General features: G+C 41.6%; 3 protein-coding genes and 3 non-coding genes across 6 annotated transcripts in view; all 6 read right to left on the bottom strand.

Annotated features, from left to right (window-relative positions):
* Nucleotides 1–1,281: 1,281 nt before the first annotated feature.
* rps5 (ribosomal protein S5) lies at nucleotides 1,282–4,888 on the bottom strand. Its single transcript, XM_030788730.1, has 6 exons — nucleotides 4,823–4,888; nucleotides 4,014–4,119; nucleotides 3,433–3,642; nucleotides 2,685–2,813; nucleotides 1,969–2,067; nucleotides 1,282–1,350 (listed from the first exon to the last, which is right to left on the bottom strand). The coding sequence occupies exons 2-6, from the start codon at nucleotides 4,116–4,118 to the stop codon at nucleotides 1,282–1,284; spliced, it is 612 nt and encodes a 203-aa protein (XP_030644590.1). The 5' UTR covers nucleotide 4,119; nucleotides 4,823–4,888.
* Nucleotides 1,528–1,662, bottom strand: LOC115825830 (small nucleolar RNA SNORA3/SNORA45 family). The gene has a single exon (XR_004025786.1). It is a non-coding gene; the product is annotated as a small nucleolar RNA SNORA3/SNORA45 family (small nucleolar RNA).
* Nucleotides 2,370–2,504, bottom strand: LOC115825833 (small nucleolar RNA SNORA3/SNORA45 family). The gene has a single exon (XR_004025788.1). It is a non-coding gene; the product is annotated as a small nucleolar RNA SNORA3/SNORA45 family (small nucleolar RNA).
* On the bottom strand, nucleotides 3,745–3,880 carry LOC115825831 (small nucleolar RNA SNORA3/SNORA45 family). Its single transcript, XR_004025787.1, has one exon. It is a non-coding gene; the product is annotated as a small nucleolar RNA SNORA3/SNORA45 family (small nucleolar RNA).
* A 2,215-nt stretch (nucleotides 4,889–7,103) lies between the features above and the next one.
* On the bottom strand, nucleotides 7,104–11,817 carry ppt2b (palmitoyl-protein thioesterase 2b). The gene is made up of 8 exons (XM_030788433.1): nucleotides 11,638–11,817; nucleotides 10,387–10,540; nucleotides 9,902–9,997; nucleotides 9,492–9,599; nucleotides 8,470–8,553; nucleotides 8,074–8,158; nucleotides 7,767–7,821; nucleotides 7,104–7,458 (listed from the first exon to the last, which is right to left on the bottom strand). Exons 1-8 carry the CDS (start codon nucleotides 11,815–11,817, stop codon nucleotides 7,315–7,317), a joined length of 906 nt encoding a protein of 301 aa, XP_030644293.1. The 3' UTR covers nucleotides 7,104–7,314.
* Nucleotides 11,818–13,026: 1,209 nt separating this feature from the next.
* cratb (carnitine O-acetyltransferase b) overlaps nucleotides 13,027–13,513 on the bottom strand; it is a 9,053-nt gene continuing 8,566 nt past the window's right edge. Inside the window, exon 15 of the mRNA XM_030789005.1 lies at nucleotides 13,027–13,497. Coding sequence (XP_030644865.1) covers nucleotides 13,294–13,497 — 204 coding nt within the window. The 3' untranslated portion in view covers nucleotides 13,027–13,293. The remainder of the gene's footprint in view (nucleotides 13,498–13,513) is intronic.

Raw genomic sequence — 13,513 nt, 5'->3', positions numbered from 1 at the left:
ATGGTGTGCACTCCCCACCTCCTTCTCCCCCGTGACGTGACCACTGCCCTAAACAAAGATTAGGTGGAGACATAATCACATCCTTTCTTTCAAGGCTCTTCACACCCAGTGACATCGTCATGCTGATTCATGCACAAGAAAAAGGGGAAAGAAAAAGGGATAGAAGGTTAGGAGACAAAGCTACTTTAGAGCAAACCGATTTGACAACACACACATCCACAGCATTTAACTACGTGATGAATTAACATTTTCACATTCAAATCATTCCGAATTTTACAGCTCGTCTGAAAAGCCGATCGTGACCGTTCCAGCAGATTCTCACGTGAGCCGGTCAGAGCTGGTTTCTCACACATCCGTGGCGCATCACTGTTTCATTAACTCTTTGTCACTTGTCCCCGATCCTCGTCTTTTAGTTCTCATTTCCTCCTCAGCAGCACCTCCCTGTGTGTGTCTGGCATTGGAGTGAACAGCTGGTTCTTGGGGTTAGGAGCAAAGTGAACTCCTGCGTTTGTATAATCTGTAACAGTAACAATGCTAAATGCTGAGACTTGACACTCTAATGGAGATAAATAAACCCTTTAAACTGCCGCTGTTTGTAACATTCGTCTTCTCTCAGCTCTGGTCAAAGGTCCGGCGGGTGCTTTTGATAGATGTGCTTTATACTTGACCTGACCTACAGCCAATCCTGCCTCCTCATTGGCTGAGGGGTTTATCTTGATCATCCTGACCAATCATTTAGCCACAATATTGTCTTTTGTTCCGTTTTACCTCATCTCCCCTGACAACGCAGTGATGTTTATACTTGAGAAGCAGACAGACAATATTATGAACATATATTGTTAAATTACTTGATGCATATTAGGATATTTCACAGCTGTCTCAAGTGGGGAAAAAAAAGTATATGCTTATGTTCCTGGATAGATCACTATAGCGCAGTCTAACTACCTAGTCATTCCATTAGTATGTATGTGTCATTCCTGATTTTCAAGCAGAATCTCTTGTCTTTTCTTTCCGTAGTATTGAAAGCTAATCTCCCCCTTGCTCAAGTTTTCTGTTAGAGTAATAGTGAATTATTAAATATATAAAACTTTGCCATCCCAGAAACTTTACCAAGTCTTAATGGTCTCCTCATATGTTTAATACCGTCAATGCAAACAATGAATTGTGTGAAATTGAAAGAAAAACCACCACACTTAAACCAGAAGAACAAAGCACAGCACCACTTTGAAATTTCTTCTGTTTTATTTCCACCGTGTTTTGTACAAAGCAAAAAAAAAACATTTAACGGTTGGACTTGGCCACTCTCTCCAACTCGTCCTTCTTCTTGATGGCGTAGGAGTTGGATGAGCCCTAAAAAAAACACCACATTTCAAAGAGCTGTTCATTCAAGTTTTGCTTATTTTTTTAACATGACTACAATGGTTAAATAAAAATATATCAAGTCATTTTGTGGTCATTTTTTTTTTAATACAGCTAGATTCCAGTACAATTTACTGAAATGGGTTCACATTGGAACACTTCAGTTGGGAATGTATCTGAGCTGGTGATTGGCTGGGCAATGTGAAGCAGCAGCCAATGAATAAGCAGAGAAAACTTCCTCTGCGAGGACTCTAGCACACCAGGACAATGAGAGGGGTGTCAGGATGTGACTCTAGTCTCGCTCTGAGAGCCACTGAATTCTACTAAAAGTGGCTTTTTTTTTTCCTTTCAACAACTCGAGACCTAAAACTGAGATCTAATAATCAAAGTCCTGCAAATAACTACTAGCAAATGCACAGACTATTATTAAGCACCAATGAGTATACATTTCTGCAGTGAAATACTACAAGGAATTAAAAACATTTATTATTGACTGTTCTCAGTTCAGCAGCATGTATGCGCCACGGACAACCGGAGCAATTCCAAACTGCCTAATCCAGTGAGGGTCGTTTAAGAGGGCGTTAAAAACAGACGCGGTAGTATTCTTACCTTGGCAGCGTTGATCAGCTCGTCAGCCAAGCACTCAGCGATGGTCTTAATGTTCCTGAAAGCAGCTTCTCTCGCCCCGGTGCACAGCAGCCAGATAGCCTGGGAAAGCACACACAGGCGGTCAGCCTATTTGGACACCTTCCGAGGGCAATTCAAATTCAAACGGCCTGAAGCCTGAACTAAATCTGCAGCTCTGTGCATCACACAATCCTCTTAGAAAGGTATTTTTCATGTATCTAGCACTTCCAATCAGAGTCAACTTTTGACTATATGCTAATGTATTTGAGTACTTAGGACTAAAAGGAAGCCTTTTTTTTTTAATCAGCTGTCATATAAATTATCCTTCCACAGAACATAAGAGCAGCTGAGATTTTTAGTGAAAAGAACTGTGATTTATCAAGGTCTGTATCTGAGCTGGTGATTGGCTGGGCAACATGAAGCGGCAGCCAATGAATAAGCAGAGACAAATTCCTCTGCGAGGACTCTAGCACACCAGGACAATGAGAGAGGTGTCAGGATGTGACTCTAGTCTCGCCCTGTGTTTCATTCAAACTACATTTACAATCTGTATTTGAATATTTCATTACACAAGCCTCAAATGAGGAACCACATTTGAATGCGCGGTCTCGCATTCAGGTTTTCCTAGTGAGCAACATTCTTCCGTTAAATGGGTACAAGGGGAGAAAAAAAACAAATGCAAGGGTGTGGTGATGTACCTGGTTGACTCTGCGCAGAGGGGAAACGTCTACAGCCTGCCTCCTGACGGTACCGGCACGACCGATACGGGTCGAGTCCTCACGAGGTCCACTGTTGATGATGGCGTTCACCAGGACCTGGAGTGGGTTCTGAGAGAGAGAAAGGAAGATTTGAATTTGAGGATGTTTCCAAACTGGTGATTGGCTGTATAATACAACGCAACATCCAATGAATACAGAGAGCCCGCTGTGAGAACTCCAGTAAACCAGGACAGAAAGGGAGCATGAAAATGTGATAGTCACACACACTCTGGACAACTAATACACTAATCCAGAGTGCTTTATGAGCAAAACACTTAAGTCCACTAACCAGCTGCCTAAGACAAAACAAGCAATCAATTCTGAGGCCACACCTTTAAAAGTACCATGAAACAAACTATGACTAAATCGCATTGTTACACTTTACATTCACTCATATAATATGCATTACATTCACTCATTTAATGAGTTAAGTGCCTTACTAAGAGGCACTTTGGTGCTGATTGTGAATTTCCCACCCCACACACCTCTGACTGGTTGGCTGCGCACCTCACTAGGCTACTGCCCATCTAAATGTTGGCATAACGGTAAACCACAGCATAATTTAATTATAACTCCATTACAGCTAACGCCGTGTGACTCGACGCATACGCAATGACCACAGATATCCAGGCCTGGTGAAATCATCCCCGTCTTCGACACAGCGGGCTGTGTGCTTGGCTGTACGTACCTCTCCGGTCAGCAGGTGGATGATCTCGAAGGCGTGCTTGACGATACGCACGGTCATCAGCTTCTTGCCGTTGTTGCGGCCGTGCATCATCATGGAGTTGGTGAGACGCTCCACGATGGGGCACTGGGCCTTACGGAAACGCTTGGCAGCATAGCGCCCACTAGAGTGTGGGAGGTACTTGGCGTACTTCTCTTTCACAGCAATGTAATCCTGAGGAGGAAACGGACAGAGAGAAAAAAAAATACGGTTGCGTTTCTTTGGCAGAACCAAAAGACTTCTGAGACTATTTGAGGCTTGAATCGAACTCATCTGCAATGTATCTGAGCTGGTGATTGGCTGGGCAACATGAAGCAGCAGCCAATGAATAAGCAGAGAAAAATTTCCTCTGCGAGGACTCTAGCACACCAGGACAATGAGAGAGGTGTCAGGATGTGACTCTAGTCTCGCTTCAACAGCAATAAATGTCTTAACCGAATGCAATTACAGAACCCTGTACAACCAAATTAACTGGGCAAAGACGCGCAGTGTCGATTTTTAGAAAGTAACAGAATTCTATTTAACGCGCCAAAGCGTCTACTCACCTGCAGAGAGATGTCATTGATCTGAACATCGTCGGTGCTCCATTTGCCGAACAGCTTGATTTCTGGGGTCTCAGCCACAGCGGGGGCGGTTTCCCACTCTGCCATTCTAAAGAAAAAAATTAAACAAAATTCTATAGATCACACAATGGCGAAACCACTGGGGCTGGCTTCAGTATCATCCACTAGTTCAGTGTACCGACTTGAAAACGGAAATATTGGCGAGCACAACCAGCCTGGGTTCCACGCAGAGAGACAGCCGGCGCTGCGATTTGTCAGTCGGTTTTTACTAACTCCAGCGAGCAAACCAATTTCGGGGTCAGTTACTTAAAACCGAACACATAGTTGCTTTAACTACACCAGAGATTTACGGTCTGCCGACTTCACTCGCGGTAAGCGAGGGCTTGAAAATGGACACGCTGGATCCAGAAGTAGGCCGCAATTAGCCTTCCTGTTCATCTACAAAGTCGCGAAATTATAATTAACTATGGGGCATTATCTGACCACTATTTATAGCCAAGTTGTGCCCTTGTATGACAACATACTGTCAGTGAAACTAAAATTAGTAAATTGTTGGACCACGTAGGATAGCTAACTGCATTAGCGTGTTGCTATGCTAGCGGTAGTTCACTAACACATGGGCACCGGAGGACACATTGCAGACATTTTATGTTATTAATGAAATTTCGGCGATGAAAAACTGCACCAAACTACATTTCTCTGGTGTATAATATTACTGCACGCCGTTACAACCCACTCACATTCGATTTGGACGATGTATAGATAAAATATTTGTGATATTTTTCACTCACTTGTGTTTGCTGTCCCACACCACACTTCTCAGAGACGGAAAAAGGGCCCTCCTCAGGCGCCTTGCGCAGAAATCCTCTCCGGCGGAAATGTTGTTTCGAATTTCCGGTTTTCATCAGCTTCATGGGAATAGTAGTTTATTATGTGGTTGATCGTTCTTATGTCATATTTTATATGGTTTCTGTTACGCCATGGAGAGTGTACGTCAGTGACACACAACCAGGTAATAAAACCGATGAATATAACTGCCGTGTTCAAGGTACAAGCCACAGTGATGCACACTCAAGCAAGATTAGAGCGTTCTCTGTTTGTAAGGAAATATGTGGCCCACTTACTGACAGAACTCTGTTTTAAATGTTAAATGGGTTTATATGTCTCCACCTTAGGCCAACCCCATAGGAAATACATGGCAATGACATACGAGATGATTCTGCACCTCTTTATAATGACTGCCCTTGCCATTTTAATCCAATAAACTAAATCTAGTATTAACTCTGTAAAACATCTAAACCGGTGGTGGTGGGGGGGGGGGGGGGGGGGGGGGGGGGCACTGTCCTGCATGTCTTCATTTTAACTCTCCTGAGCTCAGGACTGACACACCGGATTCCACCGATCAATTAATCATCAAGCCCTTGATCAGCTAAAGTAACTGATAATGAAGAGTTAAAATAAAGACGTGCAGGACAGTGGCCTCCCAGGACTGGAGTTGAGAACCACTGATCTAAACAAACAAACAAACAAACAAATCAGAAATCGGATTAATTCACTCTGTCAAACTGATAGTTTAATTGAATAAAGGACAGTGTTGACAACATTGCACAAGCATCTTACAACTACTTAAAATATACACAGTGACTCTGGATAGGTTCGTGTCCCAGTACAAAATTGAAAAGCACACTTGTTAAGTTGCTTCATTTCATTACAAAACTAAACAACATGTTATTTAACAACGTTATTTCAAGTGTGAAGACTTCGCTACATGTGTAAAGACAGAATTTACCACAGAAAGTGGCAACTGTATTTTAATTAAACTGATGGCTAAACACAGATTCTCTATCCCTTTAACATTAGTGTATTTATCTAAACAGATTCCCCATCTTAAACAGAAATCTAATGAAGTTTAAAACATCTACACATAATACTGTGATGATATGCATTGTCATAAAAGATATTACAACCAGACATTTACCGATCCAAAGAGCATGTAAGGTTCAAATCTGTAAAATATGAAGCTTCTTGTGCTTCTTCCCTTGCCTTCCTTTAAATATATATATATATATATATATATATATATATATATATATATATATATATATATATATATATATATATATATATGTATATGTATGTATAGTCAATATATATATATATATTTTCCCTTGCCAAAAATACAAGTCTTCCCTTCACACATAACCCTTAAATACGCATCTGTAACATCCTCTTGCCGACCATTCCTTAAAGTAAAACGACAGCAAACAAAAGCACTTCAGAAGCCTTTCGCGCCATTGAACAAACCAAACGAAAACCCAACACAGACGAATGAGACAACTCCTGAGAGCTCTTCTACAGGAAATGAGAGGTATTTTACGTATGGTACATGCTAATATAGCACTGATATTTTCTAGCCCCTTGCCCCTCCCTTCCCTCCTTTTACCCATGCTTTCCCTTTTATCCACCCCCCCCCCCCCTTAGTTAAGCATGTGTGTCGTGCACTGTCATAGCATTTCATAGCACTTAGGTACACAAACACAACGAACGGTAAAATCGCTAAAACAAACTGTAAAAGGCATGCTTCCACAGCAGCAAACTGGAGAGGCAATTCACACTTTTCCAAAAAAAACAAAACAATTCAAGACACGGAAGTTTAAAGGAACATCTAAAAAACAAACAAACAAACAAAAAAATAATAACAATAATAACTAAACAATTTCAGCTTAAAACTGTGAATGAAAATCCCTTTCTCTTTTTATGAAAAACAAACAGGGCAGTTTGGGCTTCGATGATACCCATCAGGCACTACTGGGTGTGTCTGTGTGTGTGTGTGTGTGTGTGTGTGTCTGTGAGAATGTGTGTGTGTGTTTGTGTGTGTTTGTGTGTGTGTGAGTGTGTGAGTGTGTGAGTGTGTGTGCGTGTGTGCGTGTGTGTGTGTGTGTGTGTGTATTTGTGTGAGAGAGTGTGTGTGTGTCTGCACACACGCGCACACACTCTCACACTGACATGTTTTGCACATTGTAAAAAAAAAAAAAAAAATGAAATATGCGTGTAAAAGGTAGAAATGTGTATGATTCACTCACACAGAGGTGAGTGCTGATAAAAGCCTGTGTCTCTGTGCAGCAGCAATATAAACACAGATGAACAAGACTGATGTGTGTATAAAATCCGTAAGATTATGCACTCCACTATCAAGTTGTTCTAAAAGTTGTATGGAGGCTTATGTGCGTGTGTATGTGTGTGAGTGAGAGAGAGAGAGAGAGTGTGAGTAAGTGTGTGTATTCTATATCAGCCATTTCTCGATGCAAGTTTTGTAGACGGTCTCATTTGAGTGCCACATGACATGCTCCACTCCTGCTAAAGAACAAAGGGCGAGATCACCGCGAGCATACAACGTCTTCAACCCGAAGGAGTCCCTCAGAAACATCTGCCATACAGAGAGAGAGAGAGAGACAGAGTCAGCTTCAAACAGAAAAACTAACCCTCTCTCTCATTCCAACCCATGCAGGTTGAACAGAGAAAATAAAGAAAGAAATAAATAAAACATGAGATTCTGGTTTTACATCTCTGTCATTACAAATTAAAGGAGGTTAGGCTTCGGTTCAATTGATGAAAGTGATTTTCATAAAAGCCTCAAAGCTCGTTCATCCATGAACACGATGACATCTAGACAACAGCTAAGCAAACTCCCAGTCAAAGTCCATTAAGAGTAATGAACAACAAAAAGTAACTTACCTCTTGATTCTTCATGTCTATCACCGTCTCATTATCGTCATAGAAACCAAACTGACTGTGTGAATAGAAACAAGCGACATAAATAACTGGGGGCCAACAAACTAAACAAAATCAAAAAAGGTTTTTGCATGTCACTGAACTGTAAGAAAGAGAAAGAAAGAAAGAAAGAAAGAAAGAGAAAAGGAAAAGAGAAAGAGAGAGAGAGAGAGAGAGAGAGAGAGAGAAGGGTAGATAACCTAGCAAAGGGGGGAAGTAGAAAAATTTTACAGAATTACGTAAAAGGAACTTTACAAGAGAACTGACAGACCTGGACTGCCATGGTGTGATCACCCCATCATCTGGTCCACCAATCAGGATTAATTTCTTAATGCGCAGGAAGTTATTTTTCCAAACTGTGAGGAGGAACGTTGACGAATGTGTTTTAATTATGTGACGCACCACACATTAACAGCAATGTGCAACACCTCACCACTCATGAGAGGCTGTACAACAAACGGCTTAGATTAAGATAGTCAATATATTTTTAAAAAATGGGATCTAGCTCTACCAGCTGGAAACAAGTTAATGACGAGAGTAGACACAAGTGAGTCAGCATTACACACAGAATTTCTAAACTGGTCATTGACACAGACTCTTGCATATCCATCACTAGAACATGATTAGACATTCTTAGTGTTAGAGTCCAGTGTGAAGTCTCTCTGACCTGTGGCGTTTGGGTTAGGTCTCTCACTGTTCAGCAGGGCCAGATAATCACTGCTATTGACATACATGTCCCTGTGATGGGGATCTGTGACACATGTACACACGCACACACAGACACACACACATGGAAAAACAGATCAGCAAATTAAGACTACATGTGAACAATATTTGTTCAAAATGAGACCATGAGACCAGCATTCACACTGTTTAATTTCTCCTCTGACTTCACAATACAAAAAGACATGCACAACACATTAGAAACATGAACTTGGAAGATCCACTGACTGCCATACATGCTTGTTAATAGACATTAACAAGATGTGAAGCAGTTTAAAATCACACAATGGAGTTTTTAGATTGACTCAAATAAATGTGCGTGTAAGCTGAATATAAAGAAATCCTCCAAGTCGTGTTTAAACTGAGCTCAAAAACACCCATCCAGCCACATGATAAAGTCCCGTGTTTATTTTTGGGAACATCCGCATCAGACATCATATGATTCTTCCCCAAGGGTTCTCACTGGGTGGAAAACCCGTCCTCGGCTGACTACCACCAGTCACATACAACACACAGAGTCAGGCAAACCAAACATGCTTAACCTGTTCCTCACAGTCAGCCCACCTCCACTGGGTATGCATGTCACTGGCAGGCATGGGTTACACCTCAGACCTGCCTTTTGGGAGCCAGGGCCCGGCACCTTTTAGATTTCAGGTGTCCCCCTGCTTTAACACACCTGATTCAGTTCATCAGTTAGTTATCGAGTCCCTGATCAGCTGAATCAGGTGTGTGACACACAGATTGCAGATGAACAGGGCTGTGAGTCCCCAGGAGCAGGATTGGGAAACACTGATCTGCTTCACCACTTCATCCTCTCATCCAGCATTGCACTGGGCCACTTTTAGTCGTCCAATAAGCTATCTAGGCTTCTGCTCAGCCTATCCAATCACCTGTCTATCCATCCATCCGTCCACCCATCCATCCATCGATCTATCTATACATTTATCTATCCAACTATCCACTCACCATTCCAGTAATTGCAGATGGATATTTTCTGCCCGACGGCCGTGTAGCACAGGTGGTATAAGTTGGCTTTGACAAATGTTGGGAAGAGATACTTCAGGTAGACCGTGTCTAAAATAAAAACCACAAAGAGGAAAACATTCAGTTCCCAACAGGCGACAGGTTCTCAACAGACAACAAGTTTGCCCCTCCCAAAACCTAAGTCCACTAACTAATGCAAACTAAACAGCTAATGGACACCCAACTCATTAGGTCTCAGAGAGAACCATGTTCTAAGCCAGTTTTTATCAAACAGGCTGTACATCAAACTACTGAAGTAGTCTGTACAAGATTTCTACACACATTTCAACCAAACAAGCAGTTTGTGCCTTATATTCTCTGGCTTTAGTTTACGGGTCGTGTTGGTGACTGACCTCCGTACTGCCCAGCCTGGGGAGAGGAAAGGGATATGAAGGAGTGGACATTATGGTCTGGAAGTGTAGAGAGGATCCCTCTACATATCAGTCCTCCTGAAAAACACAGACAGTTCATCAAAGCACCAGTCCGTCAGGCATGAGTCCATCAGTCCGTCAGTACGTGACACAATAAAAGGGAAAAAAAAAAAAAAATCAGGACACACTCTCATGGCAGGAGAGTGTTGGAGTGGAGAAAGTCGTAGTCAGGGATGAGGTGAAAAACACTGAAGAAAAAAGAAAAACAAGTAACGTGCCGTATTGTTGTACTCAACGTCTAACCCTAGAATGATAAAAACACCGAAATTATATTGTTTCTGATGATGCAAACGCCGCAGACTACACATTTCTCTAAATATGACTTTGCATATTTCGCACATATACACTAAACTTTTTTTTTTTTCCCCCAGACCCGTAAACACCCAAACTTTGGGTGTGCTACAGACCTTGCGAGTAGCAGATGAAGTGGACGCCCTCTGCCGCGTTTTGCATTATGGGATAGATGGCTTCCTTGAAGCCCTCCACCTGTTTCCATAGTGGCTCCAAACTGGCAGTTCTGTCAAACAGATCTATCACCGACACATTAGTACCTGGATGAGACTGAAACAGAAAAAAAAAAAGCGAAAGGGAAAGAAAGAAATGCTAAGATGAGCTTGCTTGACACATATACTGTTACAAGCAAAACCACATGGAATGGAGCTGAGGTTGGCCCAGGAAACTCCACTCTTCCTCTATGACATTATTCTAGAAGATTTTTTTGTCTAAACACATGATGAACAGCAAAAGAAGAACTTTATTTGTGGTCTCTGTAAACAGTCTTGTGATTCCAGTAATTTACTTTCCAAATCGATTTTGGTTAATAAACAACCCTCAGTACTAAACGGTAGTCCTGGAGTTATAGTTTTATAGGTTGATAATAAACAAGGTATCCAAGACCGTCGTAACGATGCTGACAACTTGAAATATGATTGGCTTACACAATATGGGGCACGTAAAGACTGCAGGAGTCCAAAGACCTAGAGTGATAGTCCAGTTCTCTTCTACAGTGTCTCTATGTCTTCTAATCCCAAAGACAGCAGTTCTATCTCTGTATATAACCATTGGCGTTGTACATGTTCTGACCGAACGATATGTACACGCTGTACTACCACGCCTACAGAGATGACCATAACCTTAATATATAGTGCAATTTACCGACATTAGCTTGTCAGGATATACACACAGCAGCAATTTGCTGATTTTGAAAAACGTTTAGCCTATCTGTAATTTAATGAGATGATCAGGATCTGAAAAAAAGTGAAAGGTGTTAAAAGATCAGTGGTCTTTGAAACGCAACGTTTATCAGCAGATTGGCAATTATCTGAAGGGTACATGTTAACCATTAGCTGATGAATACCCGACAACATCCTGGGCTTGTTCATGCAAGCTCGCACTTGTCTGAAGTCATTTAATCAGAATTTAAACGGTAGAGAGCAGTGTGTGAATGCAAAGAGATTACAACATATTTTCCTGAGGTATTTGATTTCTTATCATGACTCCCGCTGCTTGCTTTTAGACCACAGATACGCATACAATATAAGACAAATATTCAAGGTTAATACTGACAAATGCCAAGAACAGACCTATACAGGAGCGAAGGTGCTGCAGGGTTCTGCCTCTTCGGGCACTCTTTTGTCGGTACCTTAAAGATCACATACCTGATTTATAAAACGCAGCAAGTTCACGAAGTCGGCGGAGCTGTCGAAAAGTCCGTGAACGATAACCACCGGTTTGTACCCGAGCACCGAGGAAAGAAAACAGATACCCAAGAGAGACCATAACAGTTGTGTCTCCCTGTGTTCCCTTCGACTCAGTATTTTCCACAAGTTCCCTTTCATAATTTCGCTCACTGACTTAATATGAATATTTAAAATAATAATAAAATAATTTTTAAAAATGATAAAAGTGTGCAGTGAGTGTATCCTTTTCGGAGAATCCCTTTTTTATCTAAAAGTCTACCAAGACGTTTAAAATCGTTAATATTTGGTGAACTATATCGTCCTCCCTTTACATGAACCCAGTTTTAAAAACGAACGCATCATAGCACTTTTCTAATCCATCATCTGGATAGGTGCACCACGGTTAAGTAACAAGCATGTGATTTTTCCTATGTACACCTCGCAATATTATTTGCATTTTCCATTGTTTGTTCCGGTATCTTGATCAAATGAAGGACCGCCTCTGAGGTCATTTCCGGCACCAACTCTTTAAGGTGCAGGGCCAGTCCGCCTGAGGTTCTCCTGAAATTCAATGAACCAGTGAGAGCTTCGCTTTGTTCGCGTCGCTTTAACTGAATAAGTGTCATTTCTATGGCCGAACTAATACGGTGGTAATCAAGGCCAGCCTAATTCAGTTTGCAGGATGCTTGCAACTGCTCGGTTGCATGGTGTTGGCTCATTCAAAGTCTAAAAATTATTTAAAATTCTATAAAAATGGATTTTGTATTACAAGAATATAATTTTTTTTAAAAAAAGTTGGGTTCAAAAAACTTTTTTTTTTTTAACACTCTAGTCCAATACAACAACAGATGATGTGAAAAGTGATTCTGAACTCCCTTCAGCAAATAGTTTCTCATGACTGACTTTATTGAAGCCACATTGAACGTCATACACACTCAGACAGACACACAAACAAAAAACAGATTTCATTGCATTTGGTCCTGGGCTTAAGACTTAACAGTCTGTCAACACATAGTTTTCTCTTTCTATTCAAACTGTGGCTATTAGCACATCACTGGTGCATAAAAACGTATTGCTCAAAGTGTATGAACCCTTTGCTACTGTGGGTACCCTAATCAATCACACGTAATTTGCCGCATTTTTTTCAGAACTTCACATGTCACAGACCTGTTAGTTACCATACGAGTTCCCAAAAAATACATACATACATACATACATACATACATACATATATGTTTCCATAGTCTCTGAAGCAAACCTGCAAACTTTGGTTTGTGAGGGGTAATGCTGAAGAAAAAAAAAAACCTCCATTTTAAACTGCATATGTGTTCTAGTTCAAAATGCAGCATTGTTGCATTAAAGGCCACAAATGGACCAAACATAATACATTTCATTTCAAGTGCATGAGTGTAGCACCCCTTCTGTTTAATGCACACTAGCAGTACACTATATGATATTCCCATAGACTCACACTGTAACACGTGGGCCAATGAGAAGCAAGCAAACTCCCAGAAGCCCCCCCCCGAATCATCAAGCCCTTTTATTTTCATTGGCCGAGTGCACTACGCAGCCAATCTGAGGGACCAGTCCATTTTCCCTCCGATCCAATGTCTTTCATTTGTTTTCTCCCAAACTCTACACTGTGGGTTGCAGTAACCCCTGGAGGTCACAGAGGGCGCTCTCTATGGTGAGGGCCAATTTCTCAGCGTTGGTCTCCTCACAGCAGTTGAAAGCGGTGATGGAGAAGTGCACGTGGTCTGGCTGTGGGTTGTAGCACACGGCGTAGCCGTCCGGAACCAGGGGCCCGAAGCACATCACGCTGTCTGTGCCGGAAGGAACCTGGAGTGGAGCGGAT

Source organism: Chanos chanos, chromosome 12, assembly GCF_902362185.1.
Source record: "Chanos chanos chromosome 12, fChaCha1.1, whole genome shotgun sequence".
Taxonomy (NCBI): Eukaryota; Metazoa; Chordata; class Actinopteri; order Gonorynchiformes; family Chanidae; genus Chanos; species Chanos chanos.
The sequence above is the reverse complement of the archived record's forward strand: the minus strand, read 5'-3'. Positions and strand labels throughout refer to the sequence as shown.